This window comes from Cataglyphis hispanica, chromosome 24 (genome assembly GCF_021464435.1).
Source record: "Cataglyphis hispanica isolate Lineage 1 chromosome 24, ULB_Chis1_1.0, whole genome shotgun sequence".
Classification (NCBI taxonomy): domain Eukaryota; kingdom Metazoa; phylum Arthropoda; class Insecta; order Hymenoptera; family Formicidae; genus Cataglyphis; species Cataglyphis hispanica.
This window is the reverse complement of record NC_065977.1, coordinates 3,616,855-3,643,933: the sequence shown is the minus strand read 5'-3', so window position 1 is coordinate 3,643,933 and position 27,079 is coordinate 3,616,855. Positions and strand designations below refer to the sequence as shown.

The window sequence follows — 27,079 nt, the reverse complement described above, 5'->3', positions numbered from 1 at the left end:
AATGAGTGGAACGTATGGAATGAACAGAGGAAAGACTAGGAGATGATAAGAAAGGGAAAGGAATAGAGAGAGAAAGGATTGAGTAGGAAGAGATATGGAAGGTAGGGTTTTGGAATGTAACAGGGATAACAAACAAATACAGAGATGAGAGGAAGGAATGGAATGATAACAGCAGAGACATGGATAAGAAAGGATGGGGAAGGAAAGGAAAATGAAGGACAGTGAAAGTAGAAGAGAGAAGAAATAGAGAAAGGAATAGAAAAGGGAAGAGCGAGGAGGGAGATGTTAATGGGAATTAAGAAGAACATAAAAAGAAAAACAAGGGGGAAAGAAGAGGAGAAGGGAAGAATGATATGCAATGTAAGAGGGAAGGAAAGGGGGAGGAGGTAAAGAGGAGATGGAGACAGATGAAAGAGGATGGAAAGAAATGGAGAGGAGAGATGAAGACAGAGAAAATAGATGGACAGAGGAGAGAAGAGAGAATGAAGACGAGAAATAAGGGAAATGAAAGAGGAATGGAGAAGGATAATGGATGGAGAGAAGGGGGAATAGATGACAGATGGAATGGAATAGAAAGATGGAGATAGAATGGGAAGAGATGGAGAAAGATTCAGATCACAATGGAAGGGAAAGAAAGGGAAGAAGGAAGACAAAGAAAGAGAAAAAGGAAGTGGAAGAAGAGAAAGAGTTAGGAAAAATTAGGAAGAATAGATGGTGGAGAGAAAGAAATACAGGAGGAAATAGAAGAAATAGGGAAAAGGATAAGGGAAACGATGAAAGGGTGCGAAGAAAAGAAAGGAATGAAATGGAAATAGAGAGAGAAGAAAGAAGAGAAGGAAGGAGATGGAGGAAGGAAGAGGAAAGAGGAAGGAAGAAGGAAAGAAGAGAAGAAGAGGCGAAGATAGGGATGGAAGAAGAAAGGAAAGAAGAAAGAGGATAAATGAGGAAATAAAATTGGAAGAATGGAAGGAATACTTTATGGAATTACTAGGGGGAGTAGAATGAAAGGTAATGAAAGGAAAAAAGGAGAGGAGAGACTGCGGGGAAGAGACGGAGTTAGAGTGGGGAGGAAGATTGAATCCACAGGATTGAGGAGATGGAAAGCATGAGACGAGATACCGAGAATGAGGCAAGTGGAGGAAAAATAAAATGGACATGTAAAGTGAGGGGAAGAATGAATGAAAGATTAGGATAGTAGAAGGAATGGACAGAAAGTATAGGAAGAGTAAGATGAGACAGAAATATAGGAGGAATAGAAGAAAGAGTAAGGTAGGATCAAAATGGATGGAGATGGACCAAATATATGCTGAACTATTTGATAAATAAACAGTTAGGAAAAAAGAGGAAAAATGGTAGCAGTATTCGTAGACCTAAGGGCGGTGTTTGACTCAGGTAGAGAGATCTTAATAGGAACGATGAGACAAAGGAAAGTAAGGGAAAGACTAGTATTCAGAGTAGAGGAAATGCTGAAGGAAACTAGGAACAGAGTTAAAGTAGGAGAACGACAAGGAGGAGAGTTCTGGGCAGCGAGAGAGATGAGACAGGGATGTCCACTAAGCCCAATGTTATTTAACATATTATTAACGGACTTGGAGGAAGAGATTGTGAAAGATGGATGGGGAAGAATGTATCTGGGGAAGAAGAAATATATATCTTAGCATACGCAGACGATATAGCTATGCTAGCAGAGGAGAACAGGATATGAGAACAATGCTAAGTAGATTGAAAGGATGTCTAGAGAAGAAGGGCTTAGAATTAAATGTAGAAAAAACAAAGGTAGTAAGGATCAGAAAGGGAGATAAAAAGATAAAAGTGGAGATGGAAGCGAAAAAAGCTAGAGGAAATAAAGGAATTTAAATACTTAGAATACACGCTAGAGAAATGGAAGACAGGAGGCACATATGAGGGAAAGAGGAAGAAGAGTGGCAATAGTGATGAGGAAGATATGGGGTATAGAAAAGAGATTATGGGGAAAGGACTGGGAAAGAAGGATATGGTTATACTTTGATATGGACGGTAATGGGATATGACGCGGAAATCTGGGGATGGAAAGATAGAAAAGCGATAGAAGAGATACATGAGAGTAGAATGGACAATGGTTTGGACTGAAATGCATATGGTGGAAGAATGAGAGAGAATGAGAGGAAGAACGGAAAGAAGGGCATGGAATTTTGAAAAAAGGTTAGAAAAAGAAAAGGAAGAGGAAATAGCAGGAGATGGTGGAAATGGAAAGGGGGGAATAATGGAATGGAATAGAAAAGGAATGGAGAAAGAAAGATTCAGGAAGGAAAGAATAGTAGTAGATAGGACAGAAGAATAAGAAAAAGCAAGAGGAAGAAAGGGAGAGGAAAATAAGGGATTTAAAGTATAATAGATGGTATAGTAAAGTGAGAGGAGAAGAAATTCCAGATTACCTAAAAAGAGACTAGACCAAAAAAAGGTGAAGAAGGATAATTAGATTCAGGCTGAGAAGAAATGAGGAGAATGGAAGAAGAAAAGAAGAAGGAAGATGGAGAATGGAAGGAATGAGGTAGAGAAGTGAGTGGAAGGAAGATGGAGGAGAGAAGAATGGATAAAAGAGTAGGAAGAAAGAAGAAGATGGAGGAAGGAAGAAGAGAAGAGGAATAGGACATGGAAGGAATGGAAAGAGGGGATGGAATGAAAGGAGATGGAATGAATGGAAAAGAAAGGGAAATAAAGAGATATACGCCGGAAGCGGAAGTCTAATTTATAGGATGAGGAGTAGAGATAAGTTAGATGTAAGATAATGATTAAGGCGAAAGGAAAGAGAGAGAGAGAGAGAGAGAGAGAGAGACCTTAAAAAAGAAGTTAGGAATATATAGGTTAAGAAATTAGGTGAAGGATTATGTAGTAGTGTGTAAGGAGAATTGTAACCTCATAGGGGATCAATAAAATTATTATCTATCTATCTACTTATTTTATAATATTAATTTTATAGAATTAATGAATGATAAGATGAACTTAAATCCACTAATGGGTAAGAATGGGTATGAATGGGTCGAAAGTTGAATAAACCTCGAGTACATCAACACATGATTCGCTAAATAATAATAACAGTAACGCTTATTATTTAAATAATGCTCCTCATTTATTCACTCGAGATGATAGTAGTATATATATTTTTTACAGAGATAAATTATTGTTGTTCGATGAATAGATGGAACATAATGTTTTAAAAATATTTTTTTTTAGATAATGCGAAATATTTTAAAGAAATCATTCGCCAACAAAGTTTTTTTAAAACTTAATTGTGGCAGATGGCGGATGATTTGAGGGAAGTAAAAGAGGTCATGACTGATAATCTGATCAAAAAAAACATAACGTCAACAAGCAGCAAGATGAAAAATTAATTTATTCTTCTTTTGATTTACTATTAAGAAGTTTAGCAAATATTAAAGGAGATGTGGAACAATTTTTAAGAATTCCAGAAAATTTTGAACGTTCGGTAATATATATACAAATTATAAATATATATATATATATATATATATATATATATATATATATATAATTCATTTTGTTTTCAATATTTTAATTATTCATTGAAAAAAAGTGATCTTTGCAAGTATATAAAGTGCTTCTGTTACAGCTGCAGATGTTGCATATTCTAATAATATTTATATAAAAGTGAAATTAGAAAAAGCAATACAAAAGTGGTTGAAGAGGACTAAAGAACGATGTGATGCGGAAAAAACGACTTGAAATGCTTGAAAATGGCATCGAATAATTCTTTACGTTGAGAACATATACGCATTTATTATTTTTTTAAATGTCTAACTTCTAAAGATTTATATTGTTTTATTTCTACAAAATACTGATTGTTTTTAGTTGAATTTAATGAGATTATTGATGTTCTTCTTTCGTATATAGTTTATTTTGAAATTATTATTTTTTATGTAATATAGATGTTCGAGATTGCAGCAATCTCGAACTCGCATGTGTTGCCGCGCGACCGCGTCATTGCCGCGCGCACGATGCGAGGCAGGTTTTCTGCGACCGAGCGAAAACGCGCGGCAACAACAAACATCGTCGCCCTTCTCGAAGGATCCAACATAAAATTGCGACAAACAAGTCACATAAAAACTGTCGGCGGAAGTGAGCAAATTTCTGGAACCTTCTAGATCCTTCGAGAAGGCGACGACTGTATAAAAGTAAGCCGACAACCGAGCTCGGCGCATTCCGCACAGAGTAATCGAGACGCGTACGCTGTTCAAGTGTTAATAGAAACTCGATCTCTTTTCAAGAAATAGTTGTGTATTTCAGTGCAGTGTGACTACCGGAGCAATTCCGAGACAGACGATTTATCGCTGTTCATCCGCCGCGTGCGAACTACGATTACAGGCGTGTGACACGCGTAATCTGTCGTGTACATAGTGTGCATCGTCCGAGACTTAATCGCATTGCGATACTCGCGGGTGCGTTGGTCCGTCGGCCGTCTTATTTTGCGCTTGTCTTTTTTATGGGAGCACGCTCGCTCGCACGCTCACTATAACTTTCTTGCACAATAGATTATAAAAACATGAAATTTAAAACACTATTCTAAGTGAGATTATGTGCAATATTACAATAATAATTAATATAAATAATTAGAAATATAAAAATTTTTATATTTCAAACCTTTTTTGTTAATAACTTTTTAATAAGCAACGAGCGACGATTAAATTAGAAAAAAATTACTCAGAATTATGTCCTTAACAACATATATCAAGATCATTGAAGTCGGCGCTAATATGCATATTTACTTAAAATTTTTGTGTTAACGCTGTTACTGTCTTTATACTCCATTTCCTCGAAAACTATTATTTGTACGGTGAAAATGTATAGAACCTAAAATGTTTTGCTCTGAGATCTAAAACTTTTGTCTAAAACATTTATGATTTTCCGTATTTACTGAAATATGCGTAAAAAACTATAATTTTTATGGGTTTTTCATGGTTTTCACTATGAAAATCAAATAGTCGCCAATTTTCACTATGATATTCGTAATCAGCGCATCAAAATACGAATGCTGAGTTTCAAAAAAATCGGGGGTGAGTATAAAATGTAAATAAATTAAATAAAAATTTTCTTTCAAATTATTCATTCTGTAAGATCTTTGCAATTCAAAAGAATCCCAATCGCACTAAATATTAATTATACATTAATAGCATATACAGGATATCCCATTTTAAAAAACGCACTTCTATAATTCTTCAACAAAGCATTTTCGGCAAAAATGTTTCAGATCAAAATTGTATGGTTTCGAGGGAGACATAAGGTGGTGTTATTAATTTGATATTGAATAGTTACTTGAAGGTCACGTGAAGGTCACCTTCAATTTTTTAAGTGAAACCGCTTACTTTTTATTGCATATTCTTGTAGCTTATCTCGAGAGTTTTCCAAAAACTATTATAAAGCTATTTTTCATAAAGTACTTTTCAGGTTATGAGGCTTGAAAGTTACAGTATCCATATTAGTATTACCCAAGATGTACCACGTGGAGGTTGTCTGATCGGATTTACACCTCTTTTGTGTTCGAAGAAAGATCGGAGGATGATCCAGCCAGTCAAAGCAAAATTGGTCGGTGATTCAATTTGGAGAGATATTATGACTCCCATGGATTATCGTTCTACACTGAGGTAACTACATTAGTTATTTAATGACCCCCTATTTCGACAGCGGGAATGGCAAGACAAATTTTGCTTTCAGATATGTTATTAACTTCTTCGTTACAACAAAATAATTTCGTTACAAAATAAACAATTGGGCAACCTTCACGTGGTAATGGTAATGCCGGCGATACTGTAATTTTCAAATCTCTAATTCGGAAAGTGAAAAATAGCTTTATAATATGTTTTTGGAAAGATCTCGAGATAAGCTACAAGAATATTTAATAAAAAGTAGACTACTCTATTTAAAAAATTGAAGATGATCTTCACGTGACTAGCAACTATTCAAGCAACTATTCAAGGACAAATTAATGACACCATCTTATGTTACCCTCGAAACATATAACTTTTCTCTGACATTTTTACTGAAAATGCTTCATTGAAAAATTATCGGGATACGTTTTTCAAAATGAGATATCCTATATATTGCAGCATATACACATTAAATATTATATGTGAATGATAATTATATATATGTAGATAATATATATAATTGAAATTTTAGATTTGTAGATTTGTATATATGCTATAATATTTGTATAAAACTCAATAAAATTTAATATAATATATAAATATTTAATATAATAATATTTTTATTTATTATATGATTGATGCAACTAATTTTCATAATATGATATGTTGTACAAATAAATTTGAAACAATTTGCTTTAATGCGAGGCAAGCATGCTAAGTTTTTATACCTTGCTTTGTGAGTTTGTTTTATATGCTTTAGAGTTTATGATAAATTTTCAACAATTATATCCCAAAGCCTTAGATATATCTATTGTGCGTTTAAGATATAATATTTATAAATTTATATTATTTATAAAATAACTTTTATTTTAACTATACTACTTTAATTATAATGCGATTTATTAAATATAATTTTTCTTAATATTGGAAATAATAAAATAAAAATATTTTACAACATAAATTTTTATTCAGCAAAATTTTTCAATATCATTATTTTTGTAAGAAATTTAAATTTAAATAACTATTTTATACAAAAGTATTTGATTAAATTGTTTTTATTTAAATAATAATAATAAAATTTTATAGCATAAATTTTTATGCTTTTGCCGCAATTTTCTGATATCATTATTTTTGTAGAAAATTTAAATAATTATTTTATACAAAAATATTTTTATTTAAAATGTTTTTATTTAAATATAATATTTTTCACAAAGCGCGTGTTCTTGGCGCCTTTTCTTACCTTTTTTTAAAAAAGTAATTTTTTTAGGAATATCATTCTTTTCTTTTCATCAAAATATCACAGTTCTTTTTGCTTTTTATAGATATTCAGATTTTTCAACTTTCTTATTTACTCTTAATCTAAAAATAACGGATAATTACAAATTAGTGTATTAGAAATATACATTATTATTTACAATCTATTTATAACTTTTATATATTTATAACTTTTTATAAATAAATAAATATTGTTATTCATGTAGTTTTATTAAATATACAAATAAGGCAGAAAAATGTGAGTTCTATAATTCTATTTTGAATCATAAGGGTATATTTTTTACAGTTCACGAATAATCAGATCGTGAAACATTATTCATGAAATTGCTGATACATTACGAGACATTCTTTTATGTGGAACTGATAGAAATACAATTATTAAATGCAATTATTAAGTATTAATCACAAGTTTGATATTACAAAAATCTATTTCTAATAAAAATTCTTTTATATAACTATTTCTTTAATTCATAATATTCTATATATATTATTTATTATATATTTTTTATAAAAATATTATATAAATACTTTAGCATTTCTAGGTCACTGCTTTTTTTTAATTTGTGCATCATCAGCTTCGATCCAAATATTAGATGTTCCTTCTTTACATATAAAGGGTATCTCTAAAATCCAATCCCACTTGGATCTTGGAAACGGTTTTAAATATGAAAAAATGTTTCAAACAAAAGTTGTAGGATATTGAGGGGGATACTAAGATTAATCCATTATAAAAATTATGGACTTGACCTTGAGTGACCTCCACGCGGTACACCTTAGGTAATGCGAATGCCAGCACTATGTCAACTTTGAAGCTTCATCTTGGGAATGACTTGGGCAAAAAACAAAATGTTTTGAAAACGTCTCGACGAGGGCTACAAGAATAAGCAATAAAAAAATAGGAGATTCCATTTAATAAAACACCTATGAGCATCATCTAATCTTCAATAAGTAACTCAAGATCAAGTCCATAATTTTTATCATGTGTCCCTTTCAATATCCTACAACTTTTGTCTGAAATATATTTAATTTAATTTTCCATATTTAAAGCCGTTTCCAGGGGTGGGGTCAGACTTTAGAGATACCCTGTACTTATATAATGACCTTCATCAATATATACAACCATGATAAAATATAGCATTGAGCGTCTTATAAAATTGTCCAGCTAGTAATATTTTAGTTGTTGGAACACATCATAAATTAAATTTTTGTGCTTTTATTACTTTATCTTCCTGTGATGAAAATAGTACTAAATGAAGAACAATTATCTTTCTTGTTAATATTTTTCAATATAAAATCTTTTCCAGTGCAATATTTACATGATTCACTGTGCGATTGATATCAATATGAAAATATAACATAAAATAAATTATTAAGATTATAACTTTTGTTCTTCAAATTATTAATAGGAATCGAAATAATATTATTATTAACAGTAGTTTTTGTATTACCACAAGTTTTGCAGCGCCGAATAAATCGTCTCATAATTTTCAAACCTGATTGGTGACAATGTTGTTAATGAGACTTGCATAAGAAATATTTCTTTATATAACACAATTATAATTGCTTTGCACTACACTCGTTCATGTATACTGGAATCCTTAAAAATACAATCTGGCTACTTATTAATTTTGGAAAAACAGTGTATACATGAACGAGAGTAATTTCTTATGCAAGTTATTAATAATTGTCACCAATCAAGTTTGAAAATTATGACAATTTATTTCATATAGAATAAAAATTGCCTATACCAAAAGCCGAATAATCAAATCAATATATAATAGCAAAACAATGGCCATGCATTCTATAATTAAATAACGTATATACCGTAAATAAAGGTATAACGAAGTATATTATACAGGGTGTGTCAAAAGTCTGGATACACTCAAATATTTCGTAAACGTTATATTTTAGAGAAAAATATTTCAGACAAAAGTTGTAAGACTTAAAAAGACGCATTTAATGACAGTATTAATTTGACTATGGGTGGCATTGCCAAAGTCAGGTCAAAGTTAATTTAAAATTTTTAAATAGAAATCCTCATTTTTTATTTCATATTCTTGTAGCTTCTCAAGAGCTTTTCAAAACACTATAATAAAGTATTTTTTCATTAAGTATTTTTTGTTATTTTAATCTTAATTTAACATATTTTAGTATAAAATATAAAATATCTCGTAAATTATTTAAGTTTTGACAATTGTATCGTAATACTTTTATGTACAAATTAATAAGATGAATCAAATGGGTTACAGAAAATGATTGTTTTTATAAAAAAGTATGCAATTATTTGCTGTGTATTACTTTATAACAATTATTTATTTTTTCTTTATACTATTTGATTCATCTTATTATTCTGTACATAAAAGTATTACATAAAAGTATTACGATACAATTATCGAAAACTAAATAATTTATGAGATATTTTATATTTTATACTAAAATATGTTAAATTAAGATTAAAATAACTCAAAAAATATTTAATGAAAATATACTTTATAATAGTGTTTTGCAAAACTCTCGATATAAACTACAAGAATATAAAATAAAAAATGGGGAATTTTCATTTAAAAATTTTAAGTTGATCTTCACCTGACTTTGGCAATGCTACGTATGTCAAATTAATACTCTCATTAAATGCGTCGTTTTAAGCCTTACAACTTTTGTTTGAAATATTTTTCTTTAAAATGCAACGTTTACGAGATATTTGAGTGTATCCAGACTTTTGACACACCCTGTAGAAAGAGTAAAATAAATTATTTTGCATAAAAATTCAATATGTGAATTATATATAATATATGCCGAAAATTGAAAACACTAGTATTGAGAGTGATCCAAATATTACCTCATGATATTGTTTTGTAAACCCATTGGTGCCTCGGTAGTTATCTTGACACTGTCTTGCAAAATGGTAACAGGGAACTTATCTGACGGATAACTGGTTAACCATAAACGAAAGCTTGCTAGAGTATTTGTGTGATCAAAGCTCTCACAGATTTTCTCTAAGTTGGGCATCCATGAAGCCGCTAAATGACAATTTTGCAAACAAATCCAGGAACCTTCTGTTTGAGCTCGTTCAATCATTTTTTGTGCTATAGGTCCTTGACCTTGACCCATTGAAATCGATTCAAAACGCTCCAAATAATTCATGCTCTCTGCAAATTTCATTAATTCGCCCATAGGATCGGATCCAGCGGACAGAAGAAATATAAGAGGTATCAAGCAACTTGAATCGGCGTATGCTTTCGAAATATTAAAAGGAGGAGCTATCACAAAGGACAGACCCATTCCATTTTCCACGAATCGTTGTACCTATTAAATAAATTAAGTTAAATTAGAACAATTTAATAATAATTTAATAATAATTTTTAACTACTGTATTTTTCTGAAGGAAAAGTTTCGAAATATAGATTTTGCAAATTAAAAATATTATTATATAAATAATATTATCATATAAAAAACTTTATATAATGTTCAAGCAAAGCAGTAAAAATTAGATTAGATTAAAATATTTTAAATAAAAATTAAACAAAATTAAACTTTTTGTTTGATTGAATAATTGCGCAGTGGAAGTCACTGATGATATTGAAAGTTTCGAGATTCGAAAGAATGAATAAGATGATTAGAGAAAAAAAATAAGGTTTTCCGAACTTTATTATATAATAATGATATCGTATTATAATATAACGATATTATAGTATAACGATATCGAGATGATTATTGGCTTTGATAGATATACAGTACAAAGATTTCAAAATCGTGATAGCTAAAGATTTGAGAATAGGGACATCTTTTAATATGTTCTATATAAGTAAAAACGTATATGCAAATTTATACGATATAGACATATAGGACAGACCGGTCTTTGCTGAGAGGCAGTGCGGAAAAACATATGAAAGACGGACATTCAGGCACTCTTCTTTTTGGCACGTAGTGGAGATTGGTAAAGGAACATGAAGACAAAGTGAGTAAGTATCTTTTTTGTTGAGATGTAATTATTTTATTCTTTTATGTTGGTCATGTATCAAGTTCAAAATGTGAATTACTCTTAAGTATCATGATACTCTTAGACCATAATCTATACTCTACTGAGTACGTATATAGTTATTTTTTTTGTCTATGCTCGTAAGTATTGTAAGAAATACGTGCTAGTCTCTTTTGTTAAAACGTTATTGCTTTTTATTTGAGAGATGTATGATTGCTTTTAATTATGACTGCTGCTGAAAGACAGACACTGTGAAGAAATAGATTCATACAAATGTAATTGGAAGGATATCATAACTTACAATAATAATTTTGATTGTTTCATTACGTGATATTTAGATTAAACATCTAGCCAATAGCATATATATATATATATATATATATATATATATATATATATATATACAAGCATGAAGATTTATTATTTATATAGAACACCAAATCTATAAAAAAAACTACAATATCTTTCATATACTCTATCCGCTTTTATCCCTGCTATAACTCTTACACAAGCAAGGACAGAAATAACATTTTGGGTATTGCTGTCCTTTTGGGTATGCTGTCTCTTATATCAGCGGCTAGATTATTCAATATATCTATGATATATGAAATATGTCTCAAAAATAATGAAAATTAAATTTTTATACTCGAGACATTGTAATAGATATAAAACGGTGAAAGAATTAGTGTTGAAGGGACTGCAAGTATACATGCAGATCCAAACTAGTTAGTTCTGTGTCCTCATAAAATCGAAATCATTTGTTATATTATCTAAAATTACATACAAATAATTTTTCACGAGAAAAATTGCAAACCAGAGCAATGATACGCGATACATTTAGACTGAAAAAAGTGCATCAGAAACATTTGAATGTTCAGAATAACATAGAAAAATTATTTTATTGTCAGCACAAGTGTACAAATAACACAAGATTCTTTTTTAACATTGTTCCTAAGAATGATAAAACCGCTGGAAAAGTTTCCAAATGCGTTCTCGAGCAGCATATTTTGGGAAAAAAATAATATTATATTGCACATTTCAATAAAATTATTTTTTTTATTTTTGAAACATACTTATATGTGCGACAAACGATGTATTGTAAATTAGAAAAACTGGCGCGAATATATGTGCTGTCAAAGTTTATATATGTACAGCGTATAGCATCAAAAATGGAACATCGTCTTTTATCTTTTAAATTAAAAAAAATAACAAATATGTATCAAATTAAATAATTCAAATTGAACTCTATTGTGAGAATAATAGCTATATACCAAAGCTATCTATATTAATGAACGGAGAAATATGCATAATATTTTTTAACAATGTGGATATTTCATCATAATAAAAGTTGTAGTGTTATTTAAAATGAATACTAATGTATGATTTAATATAAATATTTTATATATTATATAAGTTTTATCTGCTTAAAATATTAACATTTACCTTCTCATTGTCAACCATGTGATATGATAAACTTTCGACATTAATAATTGTCGCTTAATTTACTGTTATCTGTGATCATAATGAATAACAATCCTTACAAATTGACATTAAAGCGCAAAAATAAAAAAATAATAAAAAATAATAATACAAAGAAATGTTCCATGAAAATACAAAACAATATGTAAAACTATTATAACTAATATAGTTTATATAAAATAACTTTATTAAATTATATATATTATTATATCTATAATAATGCTAATCAAATTATTATATACTCATTATATTTTGAATTTAGAAATGCCAAATTTTTTTTAAATAAAAAGATAAAACTGCCTAAAAGGTAACATATCATTGATGTTATTAATATTTAAATATAGGGAAGATTTTTTTAAGTAATACCCCGCAAGAAAGAAATGGGGAACGACATTGGTTTAGAATATATAACAAATTGAAGTTTGACATTAAAATTTGTGTATGTTGTAATAATCTGTTATTTTTTTGAGTGAAAAGGCTGTTTTCAACATATACCCTGTCTTCACCAGAGCGGAGTTCCTCTGCACTCAAAACAATTCTATCTTAACCCAAACCAATTTTCAGTTTTAAAAATAAAATTGGATTGGATTAGATTAAAATTTTTTAGAAGCACGAATATGGAGTACCTCTCTTGCCTATGTATTCATATTAATTCCAATATCATAGACATTATTTATTGACATTAAAATTTATTTTAATGTGAATAAATAATATTTTTCAAGACAAAACTCAGAAATTTATATAGTTGCATATTAGAAGCTGTTAATAAATTGTGAAAAATGGGTGAATAGATTATTGATCAAATATCCGTGTATCTATCTCGTAAACGTAAATAAAATTTTTTTTCATATTTATTGTACAACAGATACAACGTGCAAAAATTTTACTTTTCTTAATGTTACTTTATAATAACCGAGAAGAAATATTAAATCCATAAAACTTCAATTTTTATTAATTTTAATCTATAGTTATAATTTCTAAACCAATGATGTTACTTCCGATTTCTTTTTTTGCGGGGCATCTCTCAGAAGAATCTCCTACAAATACATATTTAAGTGGCAATAAAATGGGTGATGTGTTATCTTTTATGCAATTTTATCAATAAAATAATTTTTTATACTGTAAATATGTATAAAAGATGACATTTCGATTTAATCACCACTTAAATATGTTGTAGGGAGAATGTTCTAAGTAAAGCAAGAAGCAAATGGTGATCAGCATTGGTTTAGGATATAATAAATTAAAGTTTTACAATTTTATAATGCTTTTCTTTCTATATTATAAACTTATAACTTAGGAACAGTTGTGTTTATATACATGGTAATAGTCTGTTTATGACTTTCTAAGATATTTTATTATCAACAATCAGATTTACCGCATAGATGCCGGTTTTGCGTTTTGTGGCTGCTTAAGGTGGAGGAAATACACACCAAGCGTGAACCATGTAATGCGCAAAGCGTTCTGCACATTACATGTACACGGTTCACGCTTGTATATGTATCCTCTCCATACACGTTGGCAGCGGATACAAAACGCAAAACTGACATCTCTGATTCACTGATGCGAGGTCCATCTTACAATTGTTGTTTGGATGGGAAAATGTCTGCACAGACGTAATGGGTTCTGCTTGCACCTATAGAGGAGCTCCACATCTGGAAAATATAATCTAACCCAAATCAAATTTTAGTTTTAAATCAGAAATAGCAGGAAATCCATTCTTAAAAATTTAAAAACAGACACTTTTTTCACATCTGATCTACGCAAATACAATATAAACATATTTTGTTTTTCCATATTTTATAATAAAAAAGCAATAAAATTGTGTAACTTCAGTTTGTTATATTTCCTAAACCAATATTGACCATCACTTGATTTTTGCGGGTAATTACTTAAAACATTCTTCCTACGATGTTTAAGTAGCGATTAAGAGACACTATGCTTCATAGGATGGTTCTAATTTTATATGTGTACTAAAGCGATTTGTAGTGTTTCATCAAAATAACTTTTTATTTAAAAGTGGCATGCAAAAATTCTCAGTGTATCATTCTCGCTTCCGACTTCACGATTCCAATATGGCCGCGGCAACTACTCAGGAGCCTTAAAAAGGGCGCAGAGCGTTATCTGATTTATCTGGCTGATAGAGATTGGGCAGCAACCATCTGGCTGACGACGGTTAAATAATGATGGAGCAACTCGTTAGGTTCGATGTGAAAAAGAATGTAAGAATGTAAGAATAAATTTCTTCAATATAAAACAGAATTTAATATATGTTTGATATTAGATGTAAAAAGAAAGAAACCTATAAATTTAAAAACATGTAAATGTAAAAAAGTATATAAATAAATATATTTTAAGTATTTAATAAAAAAAAACAAAGCTGAAACGCTCTTCATTATGTGTAAGTATAAAAGATACATATATTTTGATATATTCTGACCATAAAAATAGAGAATAATAGTAGGAATACTAGGCCGCTTCTAACTCAGGTCCTCTGAGGGAAGTGCGGGGCGAGGGGAAGTTGTGCGGGGAACTTGATGGTGCGGGGGTCTGACGTCACGCGGGCAGGGGATGGGGAGCGGACATATTTATGACCGGTATTACATATTATGACCGGTGCGTATATACAAAGACGAGCGCCACTGATCCGATCACAGGTACTGACAAGATAAAACCCTTAACAAAACATCCCCTTTTTGGAAAGAATCGTTGAGCGCCGATGTCCGGCCGCTATAATTTATAAATAATATAAAATAAAATAGAACAATCGCGGTTCTTTTCATTTCTTTTCTATGAAAAGCCGTTCAGGAAGATCGATGATGAAACAACGTCGGTCTCTTTGAGATGATAAAAATAAGATATCCCTTACCGAAATTTTTCGGTGGAAAAAAAACTAAAAGATACCGACCAGATACCGACAAGATAAAACTTCTAATAAAATACCCTGTAAATCAACACAACTGCATCCGCAGCAATAAAAATAATGATATAATTTTCTCTAACATTCACGTGCAAAGAAACCCTTGAACCGATATTGAATTCACCAATCGACGATCACTACGAGTAAAATAAGAAAAGTAGGAGAAACACCCCGCCTAATGAAGACACTAGCATAATTTTTAATTCGTCAAAGTTGGAAGATCTCTACTTCTGCGCAAATCTAATTCGTAAATCTAGAACCTCCCACACAATTTTTGTTTTCTGGACACACTCTTCAAAAAGCGATAAATAATAACAAAGGAAGGGGTGTCAAATCATAGTAGTATACGATTTGAAAGTGTATACATCTATTAGAAAAATATAGTGGATACTGTATTGTGTGCCAAGTGTTCAGTATAGAAGAAGATTTTGTGATAATCTTTGGTGATAATCTAGAAAAATGAAACAAATAAACAATAATAATTTTGAAGCTATATTAGACGAGTCTGATGAAGATCACGCATTGTCGGACGACAGTAATTATATAAGTGATCAAAGTGAGGACCTTACGGAAATAGTCGACAGAGTAGTGTCTCATTCGGAAATCATTGCGCTAAATCGACGTACAAAGTGTTGCACCATCTACCTCTATCTGAACTCGGAATGTTATCCGTACGACGATATGAATTTGGATTTCGATAAAAACAGATGGTCGATTTTATACGACACGTATCAGCGTTTCTGTAAAAATTATTATGGATACGAGTATCTCGAGCCGAGTCTCACCGTCACGCAGTTTTTACGCAACGGTCCGTTCATGATTATCGATTGCTCTCGACAAAACGAATCGGTCAAGAACGCAACCGTGGATGTGAAATTGGAATTCGAGTGTAAGGAGAACGTGCCGATGAATACCACTGCATACTGTCTCATCATACATGATCGCGTGATTCAATACAACCCGTTGACCAACGTTGTGCGCAAAATCACCTAAGTGTGGGGGCATAAGATGATATAAAACTTATAATGCATTAGAATCAATCGCAGTTTTCTTCTCGGCGTGCTGATATGAAAAACATTATGTCCGTACCAACGTTCGTGGACTTGCAAGGATTCCTCGTCGGGATGAAATTTGTCGTAAAGGAGGTGGCGGTGCTGAGAAAGGGGACCATTCTGGCTCATTATATCCTATGCCATGAAATCTCACAAGATCCGACAAGTCATGTGCTTCCTGGCTGATTGCGAATCACCATGGATTACGATGGGAAGACGGAAACGTGTCGTACAACATGGCTAAATGTTTGATTACATCGGCCGTGCTTGGCACAGAAGAGGATGACGAGACGCCAACTCTCGTATACGTCAAGGGATGTCAGAAACGCGAATGGCTAGTGGATTTGCTTGAGAATTATGCGAGAGAAAACCTGATTATCAAGACTTTGGATGCTGATTATGAAGATATTGAATCTTTAAATAATCTAGATGTTAATAATACTATAAGATGTGGAAAACATGTTAAGAATTGCGCATTACAGAATGTATTAAAAATATTTAATTGGTGGTCGCAACGTCAAAAAGATTGCGATATTTTTAAAAATAAAAATAAAAATAAAAATATGTAAACATTTATATGTTTTATCTCTTCTTTTCCCCACTCTTTTCCTCACGAGTCGTTTCTAAAAATTATTTTCAATTGGCTGTCTCTCCCTTCTTTTCATTTTCTGAGTTTTCAATTGGCTGTCTCTCCCTTCTCATAAATTTCAAAGCTTTAACCCCCCAACACATCATACTTTAAAAAAAAATAAACGTATACTCGGCTTTATATGATCAGTGTCACGTCTACTTTTCATAACCGAGAAGCAAAATGTACTCCGCTGAAAAAGGCAACAGTAGTGGTAAACGCTCCGCTGAAGGAAACAGCAATAGTGTTAAACGCATGAATTATTATGTTCCTCGAGATGAAATTAAGTCGTACAAGAAACCGCTTGGTTCGTAAGTATCACAAAATGTTTCACATATTTTTATATATGTTTTTTTCCATACTTTTCCATATTTAATTGTATTCTTTTTTCAGACATGATAAACCTCGGTGTAAACCACGAATTTTGGTACGCAGATTTGCGTTGACGCGCACGGCGTATAAATACTTGGACATTGGAATCAGCGTGGGACCTGAGTCCTTTGTGGAATTACATCTTGGCGATATCCGAGGAAATCACATAATACTGCCTCATGAAACGTGGGAAATATTCATCAAAAGACGTGTCGATATTGAGCGATTCCTGCAGTCGAATACACCTTCTTCGCTAAGAATTGAATATCTAGTAATGGAACATGTTAAAATACATGATACAAGTGTTGTTAAACTTACAGTAGACGATTCTTGCTTATACATGAAACCAGCAACTATATTATTTTTATTTGAACTTGAACATTGCGTAAATCACGAATATTTAAAATTGTATGAGAATATAGAAGACGTAAATGCGAGCTTTGATCAATTTGTTCGGTGTTTGCAAAGTAATATGCCTAGTGCCATGAGAGAAGATGCAGTCAAAATTTTGCGCGACGTTTGTGATAAAACATCTATTATAGATTGCGAATTAGTAGCTTATGCTGTGGATGAACTTTTGTGTGAAACCTTGAAACGAGGTGATGTATGGTAATATAAATAAATAAATGTGCTAAAAGAAAATGAAAAAAAAAAATGATTATCTATTTCTTTCGCTTCCCTTCCTTACATGTAAGATAGATATGTGATAAGATAGGTAACTGTGGCGCGATCGGTGAACGAAGAATAGCGCGATGTGTTTGCGTGGACGTAAGAGAGAGATAGCATGCATAGTGGGATAGGGATAGGGATAGGGCATCTATAATGTGTAGGAAAAGAATAGACGTTTACGTGGACGAGAAGGATAGAGCTAATAAGATTCTCAATATGTGAGAGAAGGACAGCGTGAAGCGTTCGTAATGCAGTGCGATAGAGAGGGATAGCGCGAGGCGTTCGTAAAGCGATGCGTTAGAGAGAGAGAGAGAGATAGCGTTCACGTGGGAGAAAGATAGCGCGTTCGTAAGATGGTGCGAGGGATAGCGCTAATGGTTGCATGCACGTGAAAAATTGTATTAGTATTAAAAAGTATTAATTATTTCTACATCTCTTTCTTTCTTTTTCTCGTCTTTTGTTCATACCTGCGCCGATAGACGGTTCTTCCTAGAAAAAATTCTCAACATTCAGACCGCACGTGCAATATATGCTATTTGTTTATAATGTTTATAAAGCAGCCGGACATCGGCGTTTGCCTTTGTATATATGCACCGGTTTAAACATGTCCCACTCCCACGATACCACTCAAAAAATTCCATTCACATCGAACATGCAATAGATGCTATTTGCTAATAAGTTTGCTAATAAATTTGATAATAAATATAGTAGCCGGACATCAGCGCTCAACGACTCTTTTCAAAAAGGGGGTGTTTTATTAGAAGTTTTATCTTGTCGGTATCTTATCGGTTTTCTTTTAGTTTTTTTTTCCACCGAAAAATTTCGGTAAGGGATATCTTATTTTTATCATCTCAAAGAGACGACGTTGACGAGACCGACGTTGTTTCATCACCGATCTTCCTGAACGGCTTTTCATAGAAAAGAAATGAAAAGAACCGCGATTGTTCTATTTTATTTTATATTATTTATAAATTATAGCGGCCGGACATCGGCGCTCAACGATTCTTTCCAGAAAGGGGGTGTTTTGTTAAGGGTTTTATCTTGTCAGTACCTGTGATCGGATCAGCGGCGCTCGTCTTTGTATATACGCACTGGTCATAATATGTAATACCGGTCATAAATATGTCCGCTCCCCAACCCGTGCCCGCGTGACGTCAGACCCCCGCACCATCAAGTTCCCCGCACAACTTCCCCTCGCCCCGCACTTCCCTCAGAGGACCTGAGTTAGAACCGGCCTAGTATTCCTACTAATAATATAATATCCAAAAAGCTGATTTCAACATATCTTTGAAGCAAGAAAAAGAAAAAGGGAATGAAGCGGAGGAAGGAGAGAGAAATAATTATAACAATTCAATGTGTACATATGTATTGATGAAGTAAATTCTAATAAAAAATAACATAAAACAATTTTAATATTTTCTAATATAATCATCTAATATAATCTTAATATAATCTAAAATTTTTAATAGACTTATTTGAGATAGCTTAGTTTCATATTATATATGATAAATATTTTTTTTTTTTTATTTTAAATGTTTTATGAACAAAGACTATCGCACGCAATACAGTCGATACGGTCAGTACGTATATGTATACAAACTATATTGGCGAGTTATCATAAGTAGCGAGTACGGTTAGCACCTTCTTGTGTTAAAAATGGAAAACATCAATTTTCTGAGAAATAAAGATTTTTTAAATGTAAATTTTGTGTTTTGTAAAATTCAGTCAAATGTAAAATTTGAATTTTGCTGTAATGTCTTTGTTTGTGTACTCTGCTAGAGAGAATGGCCACGGATCGGATGAAAATTCGTCCGGTTCTCCGCCTGCAGACTGCTTGGAAAACCAACACCACATCGCCATATTGCTCGTGCAGCTTGTCAGTGACGTCTTGCAACGAGTGATAGGGCACCCCGATCATTTAACATATCGATATAATTATTTATTTAAAAAAACCGTTTAGTTTAGTGATAACAAATGTTAATATTTTTCTACCAAAAAAATATTTACGAAGTTTCATACAGTGCAATGGAAGCAGAATTAAATACTGAACTGCCACTAATGTCGTCTCCTATAAAAAAAAATAAACGAGGCCAGGTAAACAATGATAAATATAAATTAACATATTTGTAATATACCGGAGACTATAGTTTTAAAGTTCCTTTTAGTATGAGTTCACTACGAAAAAGATATATTGAACTTTAATAAATTGTTTAAATATTTACGAATAAGGTTATATTAATTTGACGTTTCTCATTATTTACTTCTATAAAATAAAATTTATAATTTAGAATTTAGAATTTACGTATCAGATAAATATTTACTTATAACTTGTTTTTCTTGTATTGTTAAAATTTCAATTTTATAATTTTATTAATTTTAATTTTATAATTTTATTTTTATATATTTTTTATTTATTTATTTATTTTATTTATTAAGTTGACAAAGATCTTCCACATTATAATAATATATATTTATAATGTATATTTTTCATTTATAGTTGATCCATAGCAATCAGAAGCTCATCATTATCAATTTACAAAAAATTAAAAAAAAATAATCCAAAAATTTTAAATAAAGATGCTGTTGTTCAACTGACAGAACAAACAGGCATTGGTGTTAACAATATTAAAAATATATTGTTGGAATATAAGAACACATGTGCGTATTCTCCAAATAAAAGGAACGTCGCTTATCCTTTAAAGAAAAAAATCGATGAATTTGATAAAAATGCCATTCGAAGAAAAGTGCACGAATTTTACTTTAATAGAAAATAATCAACATTGAACAAAATTTTACAAGCTGTAAAGGTTGACGAAGATCTTCCAAATTTCAAACTATCAACTTTTCATTCATTATTAAAAAAACTAAATTTTACATATATCACCCGACATCGCAATAGCATCCTAACAGAGAGAGAAGATTTGATTGCTTGGCGGAAAAACTATCTGAGAACTAAAGAAATACCGAGAAGAAAGCCAACAAATTTATTATCTGGATGAGACTTGGATTAACGCCGGTGACGTCAGAAATAAAGTTTGGATGAATAAAACTGTTAAATCCAAGAAAGACGCGTTTCTCCGAGGATTGACAACGGGGTCAGCTAATCCAAGCGGAAAATAAACGCCTAATTGTTCTGCATATTGGCAGTGCTGCTGGTTTTGTTCCTGGCGAACTTCTATGTTTTGAATTGAAGAAACATACGGGCGATTACTACGACGAAATGAACGGTGATTCATTTCACGAATGGTTAAAAAATATATTACCATTGTTAGAAGATAATGCTGTTATTATCATGGACAATGCCCCGTATCATTCTGTGAAACTGGAGAAACTGCCAAATACTTCTTGGAAAAAAGCAGAAATAATACAATAATTACGAAGTAAAGGAAAAGAAGTATCAGAGACTATGGTGAAGGCAGAACTTTTGCAAATTGTTTCACTACCAAAAAGCGAATTTGATAAATATGTCATAGACGAAATGGCAAAACAACATAACAAAACGATTCTTAGATTATTTCCGTATCATTGCGAACTCAATCCAATGGAAATGGTATAGTCAATGATTAAGAGGTATGTGAAGACTAATAACAATATTTTTAAAATTCAAGATATCAAATTATTACTTGAACAAGATATTGATTGGGTAACAGCTGAACATTGGAATAATTTTAGGCATGTTAAAGATGAAGAAAAAAAGATATGGGAGATCGACCATATAGCCGATAGCATAGTTGACAGGATATCTCCATTAATAATTAATATTACAGACAAACAGATTCTAAAACTTCTGATAATTAATCCTGATTATTAATCCTATTTTTATGTCATTATAATTTTATATCATCTTTGTATATTATTATTACTTATTTCATATTTTATATTTATATTATTATTACTATTGCGTACACATATTATTATTATTTCATTCACATATTATTAATTATTTTATTCATATTATTATTATTATTTATTATTATTTTATTTGTTTATACGTTATTATTATTTAATTTGTTCATCTATTATGATTTATTTTATTATATCTATTTTGTTTACATATTATTATTATTTGTTTTGTATTTCAGAATTCTATTGAGTTAACTTATTCTTCCTGAACAAATCCATTAATATAAATATATATTTGATATTAATCTCGCTCAAGTTCAATTTTCTTTTGCACTTCTAAAAGTTAAAATCTTTTACAATATAAACAATTTCTAATAAAAATATTTTAATATTAAAGATATATTAAAAATTCAATTATTTCGTAAATTATAAATATTTTGCTATGTAATTTAAATATATTACAAAAAAATTTCGATTTTATGTCACATTTAAATGTCAATCAAGATTTTTTCACCCATTTAATTTTCTAAGCTAAGATGATAGTTCCAGGCCCAAGCGTGCCATATTTATGTATACGGTATTGAGTAGGTTGCCATACTCTCCCCACTTTGCCCGCCTATGTGCAGACCGTAGTCATTCTTTCGTTGGATAGAGTATAGATTGTTTTAGCTGTTATTGAGATCCGGTATTTTTAATTGGCCGACTCGTATATAAATATACAAAATGCTTCGCTGTTATTACGCATAACTTGACGCGAGAGAAAAAAGTACCAGAAGAAAGCGGAATTGAAAGTAACAGGAGGCAAAAATAACAATTCAAATATCTGTAAATATATAGTAGATACAAACGCGTGTGTTGGTTAATATTGGGGAAATGAAACTACAACATATCTTGATACGTTTGCGATCTAGATACTGAGTAGACGTATGCTAAAATATATTTTAACAAATGACTAAAATATATTTTTGAGACTATGAAGTTTTTTTTTAAGCGAGTTAAACTTCTAATATAAATATTTTCATTGTAAGTAAATATTTTTTCTTTTCCGTTACCTTTGATCTTCGAGGTTCATTTGAATTTCATTGTAAGTAAATATTTTTTCTTTTCCGTTACCTTTGATCTTCGAGGTTCCACACAAGATTAAAAAAACTATTTTTTAATAAACAGATGACAAAAGAAAGTACAATTGACTGTAAAGATGACGATAAGGAGAATCGAAAAACGTTTTTCAACATTCCTTTCATTACGGGATTGTCTGATCAATTAAGGCACGTGGTTCGTATTTAAAATGTGATACTCTCATATACGCCCTTGAATAAATTACGCTCTGTTATCAAAGTTCATAAAGATCCTTTGGACAGTCACGTACGAACATCGTATATAAAATTTCCTGTAAAGATTGTGACGCATCATATGTAGGCCAAACGGGTAGATCACTAAAAACACGCATTAGTGAACATCGCAATCACATAAAAAGAAACACGACTGGGAAAATGTTGAGGTTTTGGACGAAGAATCTATTCTTAATAAAAGATTGATATCCGAAATGATTTTTATCAAATGTCAAAAAAATAGTCTTAACAGACAAACAGATACTGAGTGCCTCCATGATACGTATGACTTATTTAATTATAGAAAATTTAACAAAATTATAAATAAATCTCGCGCTTTATTTATTATGTCGCACCTGTTTCGACTAAGTACTGCTCTGCGTCCTGTTATGGTCTGATTTGTTTTCTATCGTCATATATCGTTTGACTCTGACACTGTGCTTTCGCTTTCTCTGTTCTCTGTCTGTCCAACCAATTTCGGTGAGTTTCTTCGTTAATTAATTTTTTAATTTTTACTTTCTCTTGATGAGATTTTTACAAGCATATATTTCACTCCAGAGCTATAATGGCCGATAGTGAGGACTACACACTTCCTAACGATCGGAATCGATAGGAGATTCACTGTGGAGACGAAAGGTGAGACCGGGTGTCAGATTCCAAGATCATTTTTATTCTCATATTAATTCCCTGAAGATGATCCAAAAGAGGATCGAAACGTCCGACTTTTTTAAATCGAATTTTTGAATTTTAACATAAGGAATATCTTGTGCTTTATGATTATTATGTAATGATGTATTAAGTCACATCCGGCCCTTTCTTGTAACCGTATTTATTATTTATATTTAGAGCCTTTAATATTATTATTATTTCTTTTATTTATATTTGAATTTAGTTATTTTTGCATATTATAATGATTGTTGCTTATCCATTTTTAACATTTTATCAATAAAAATTTTAAATCAAAGTTCAAAAATAGTCGGGTTCGTTATAACAATCATTGTCTGGAGTTGAATTTAACCGTTATAACTGATCCAGCTAATGCAATTTATTTCACTTTGGATCATAATTAAACTATTTTTATTTCAGAATATCTCGCATCAAGATTTAGAAAGATAGGAATATAAAAGATATATCAGTTTATGAATAGGCATACAAGGATATAAATAAAGAGATATATTTGGTCCAAGCAGCTGCAAAGAAATATGAGTTGTGTCACGTGTCTCTACTACTTACTTTAGCAAGATATAAAAAGAAAAAAGAAAAAGCTTATTTTTATTATTGACTTCGTATAGTGTTACAATCGACCCAGAATGGGACGATTGTAACATCTTTTTCTGTTTTTTTTTGGTTGATAATTTTGATTTTATTTATCAAAGCTTAAATCAATTGATTAAAAATGTGATCCAATTATATTAAATTATTTAAAAAATTTTTTTTGAATTGTTTAATTTGATATATATCTGTTAACGTCTTTCAAATTAGGAAATAATAACAAATAGACATTTATATAGTGAGACATCCTTATTAAGTTTAACATATTATTTTTTTATTCAAGAATTGAAACAATTAAAAAAACAACTAAAGAAAGTAATAAATATGTTCTTCTAAAATTTTTAATTTTTCTTAATTTAAATTCTACAATGCGTGATTGTAAATCATTTTTTATAAATTACGTTTATATATTTTATGATAAAATATATTTTATGAAAATTTTATAAAGTTCGAATATGTATTTGTTTTGTTTAAAAAAAAACATTTAAACATGCTTAATTTCTTTTTAAAGAGTACATTATCTTCTTTTAATAAGAATTTAAATTCAGAATTTAATTATTTTCAAATATATGATATATATATGATATATATATGATATTATATGATATTAAAAATATATAATTTATATATGAAGGTATACAGGGTGTTTGACTGATGTAATTGACCGCACGAAAAGTGGAGATGGATTGGGCCAAACTGAGTCAAAAAGTTCTATACCATTTTGCAAAATTCGCAATAATCATTGCGTTATTAATTAAATTATGTGAGCTGATGAGCGTGTTGGAAAGCGGTAGGCTGGTATCAGCAGGCATGTCCGACGATTACTTGTGTACATTTCTTAGCAACGAAATCATCATCTAAACAAGAGATGACTGCGTGACTCTACCTCTCGCTTAAATGATGCTTACTAACGCGCTCATTAGCTCACATATTTTAATTAATAACACAATAATTATTACAAATTTGTAAAATAGTACAGGACTTTTTGACTCAGTTTGGCCCAAACTACCTCCATTTTTCGTGCGGTCAGTTACATGTCGGACATTCTGTATATTAAAAACAAAAAAAACAATAAATATTATCTTCCTCATCATTTTTGTTAACAAAAAATATTTTCCAAATTCTAATTTAAATATTAAAGAAATGTTCGATATTGGAATATTATACATATACATAATTATTGCTATAATACCATTATCGGTACTGTATCCGGTCTTATCATTCTTATGACGATCAGTTTTTGGAAGGGCGTTAATATTGTTTCCCAAGGCTGCGGTAGAAATGAATCAATTGGATCTAATATATCGTAATATTCCTTCCAGGACAGCAGATTTTCTTGGAAACTTTGCGTAAAATCAGCGAAGGTCGGTAGAATGCTAGAGATTTTCGATATTTCATTCCAGGATTTCTCAGGAAGCCAATCAATGGCGGGATTCTTCGCCACCGGTTCACTCAGCGCAAAGCCGCCAGAAATAAAGAATAACATTTCCTTCTCAGTAATCTCACCCGATGCCAAGAGAATCGTCGTATATAAGAGAAACGAATATAAAATCTATCGAATAATAAATGTTGTATAATTTGTAACATATTTTTCTTTGTAATATAAATATAATATAATTTCTCTTTAATTCTAAGATAATTTATATAAATTTATCGCAAGTATATATATTTTTAAATTATTTAAAATCAAAGCATAGAAATTATTCCAAGGAGTAAACCGCTGACGAAAATTATGCCACACCAATGCCTATTAATGCCCAATTTGTGGCCATTACTGTCGAAATTTTTATTGTACTTTTATTATATTTTTATTACATTTTTATTATATTTTTCTATTGCCCACTAATGCCCTAGCAATGTCTATTTTAGTAATGTCTAAATAATATTCAAGCAATGCCTAATAATATCCACTAATGTTCTAATAATGACTCGAATCTGTACACCGTAATGCTCTCAGCGGTTTATCCCTTGAATTATTTTTTATGGCTAATAGCATAATTTAAATATTTTAAATTTTAATATTACTAAATTTATATACCAGGTGTCCCAAAAGTCTGGAAACGGTTGAATATTTCGTAAACAATGTATTTTAGAAAATAATGTTTCAAACAAAAATTGTAAGGCTTAAAAAGATGCATTTAATGATAGTATTAATTTGACCATGGGTGGCATTGCCAAAGTCCGGTCAAGGTCAATTTAAAATTTTTTCATAGAAACCCCTATTTTTATTGCATATTCTTATAGCTTATCTCGAGAGCTTTTCAAAATACTATATTAAAATATTTTTTTATATTTAAGTATTTTTTTAGTTGTGGAGCTTGAAAGTTACAATTCCGCCGGCATTAGCATAATCCAAGGTATATCGCGTGGAATTACCTCTTTGGTGTGTGTGTGTGTGTGTGTGTGTGTGTGCGTATGTGTGTGTGTGTGTATGTGTGTGTGTGTATGTGTGTGTATGTATGTGTGTGCGAGCGCGCAGGTGTGTATATCAAGAGAGATAAGGACTCAACCGTTTGTCACTCTCGCAGTAATTCATGACTCCAAACCCTCTCTGCTGTGTTATGTGTGTATGTTTAGTTGAAATGTTCAAATTGTCGTCCGTACAATGACCCAAGCGTTC

At 30.9% G+C, this 27,079-nt stretch overlaps 1 protein-coding gene across 1 annotated transcript in view; it reads right to left on the bottom strand.

The window, feature by feature from the left end:
• Nucleotides 1–27,079, bottom strand: part of LOC126858296 (dynein axonemal heavy chain 7-like) — a 337,651-nt gene that overhangs the window by 110,610 nt on the left and 199,962 nt on the right. Inside the window, exons 11-12 of the mRNA XM_050608501.1 lie at nucleotides 25,652–26,011; nucleotides 9,757–10,223 (exon numbers count right to left, since the gene is read on the bottom strand). Of these exons, the coding sequence (XP_050464458.1) occupies nucleotides 9,757–10,223; nucleotides 25,652–26,011 (827 nt within the window). The remainder of the gene's footprint in view (nucleotides 1–9,756; nucleotides 10,224–25,651; nucleotides 26,012–27,079) is intronic.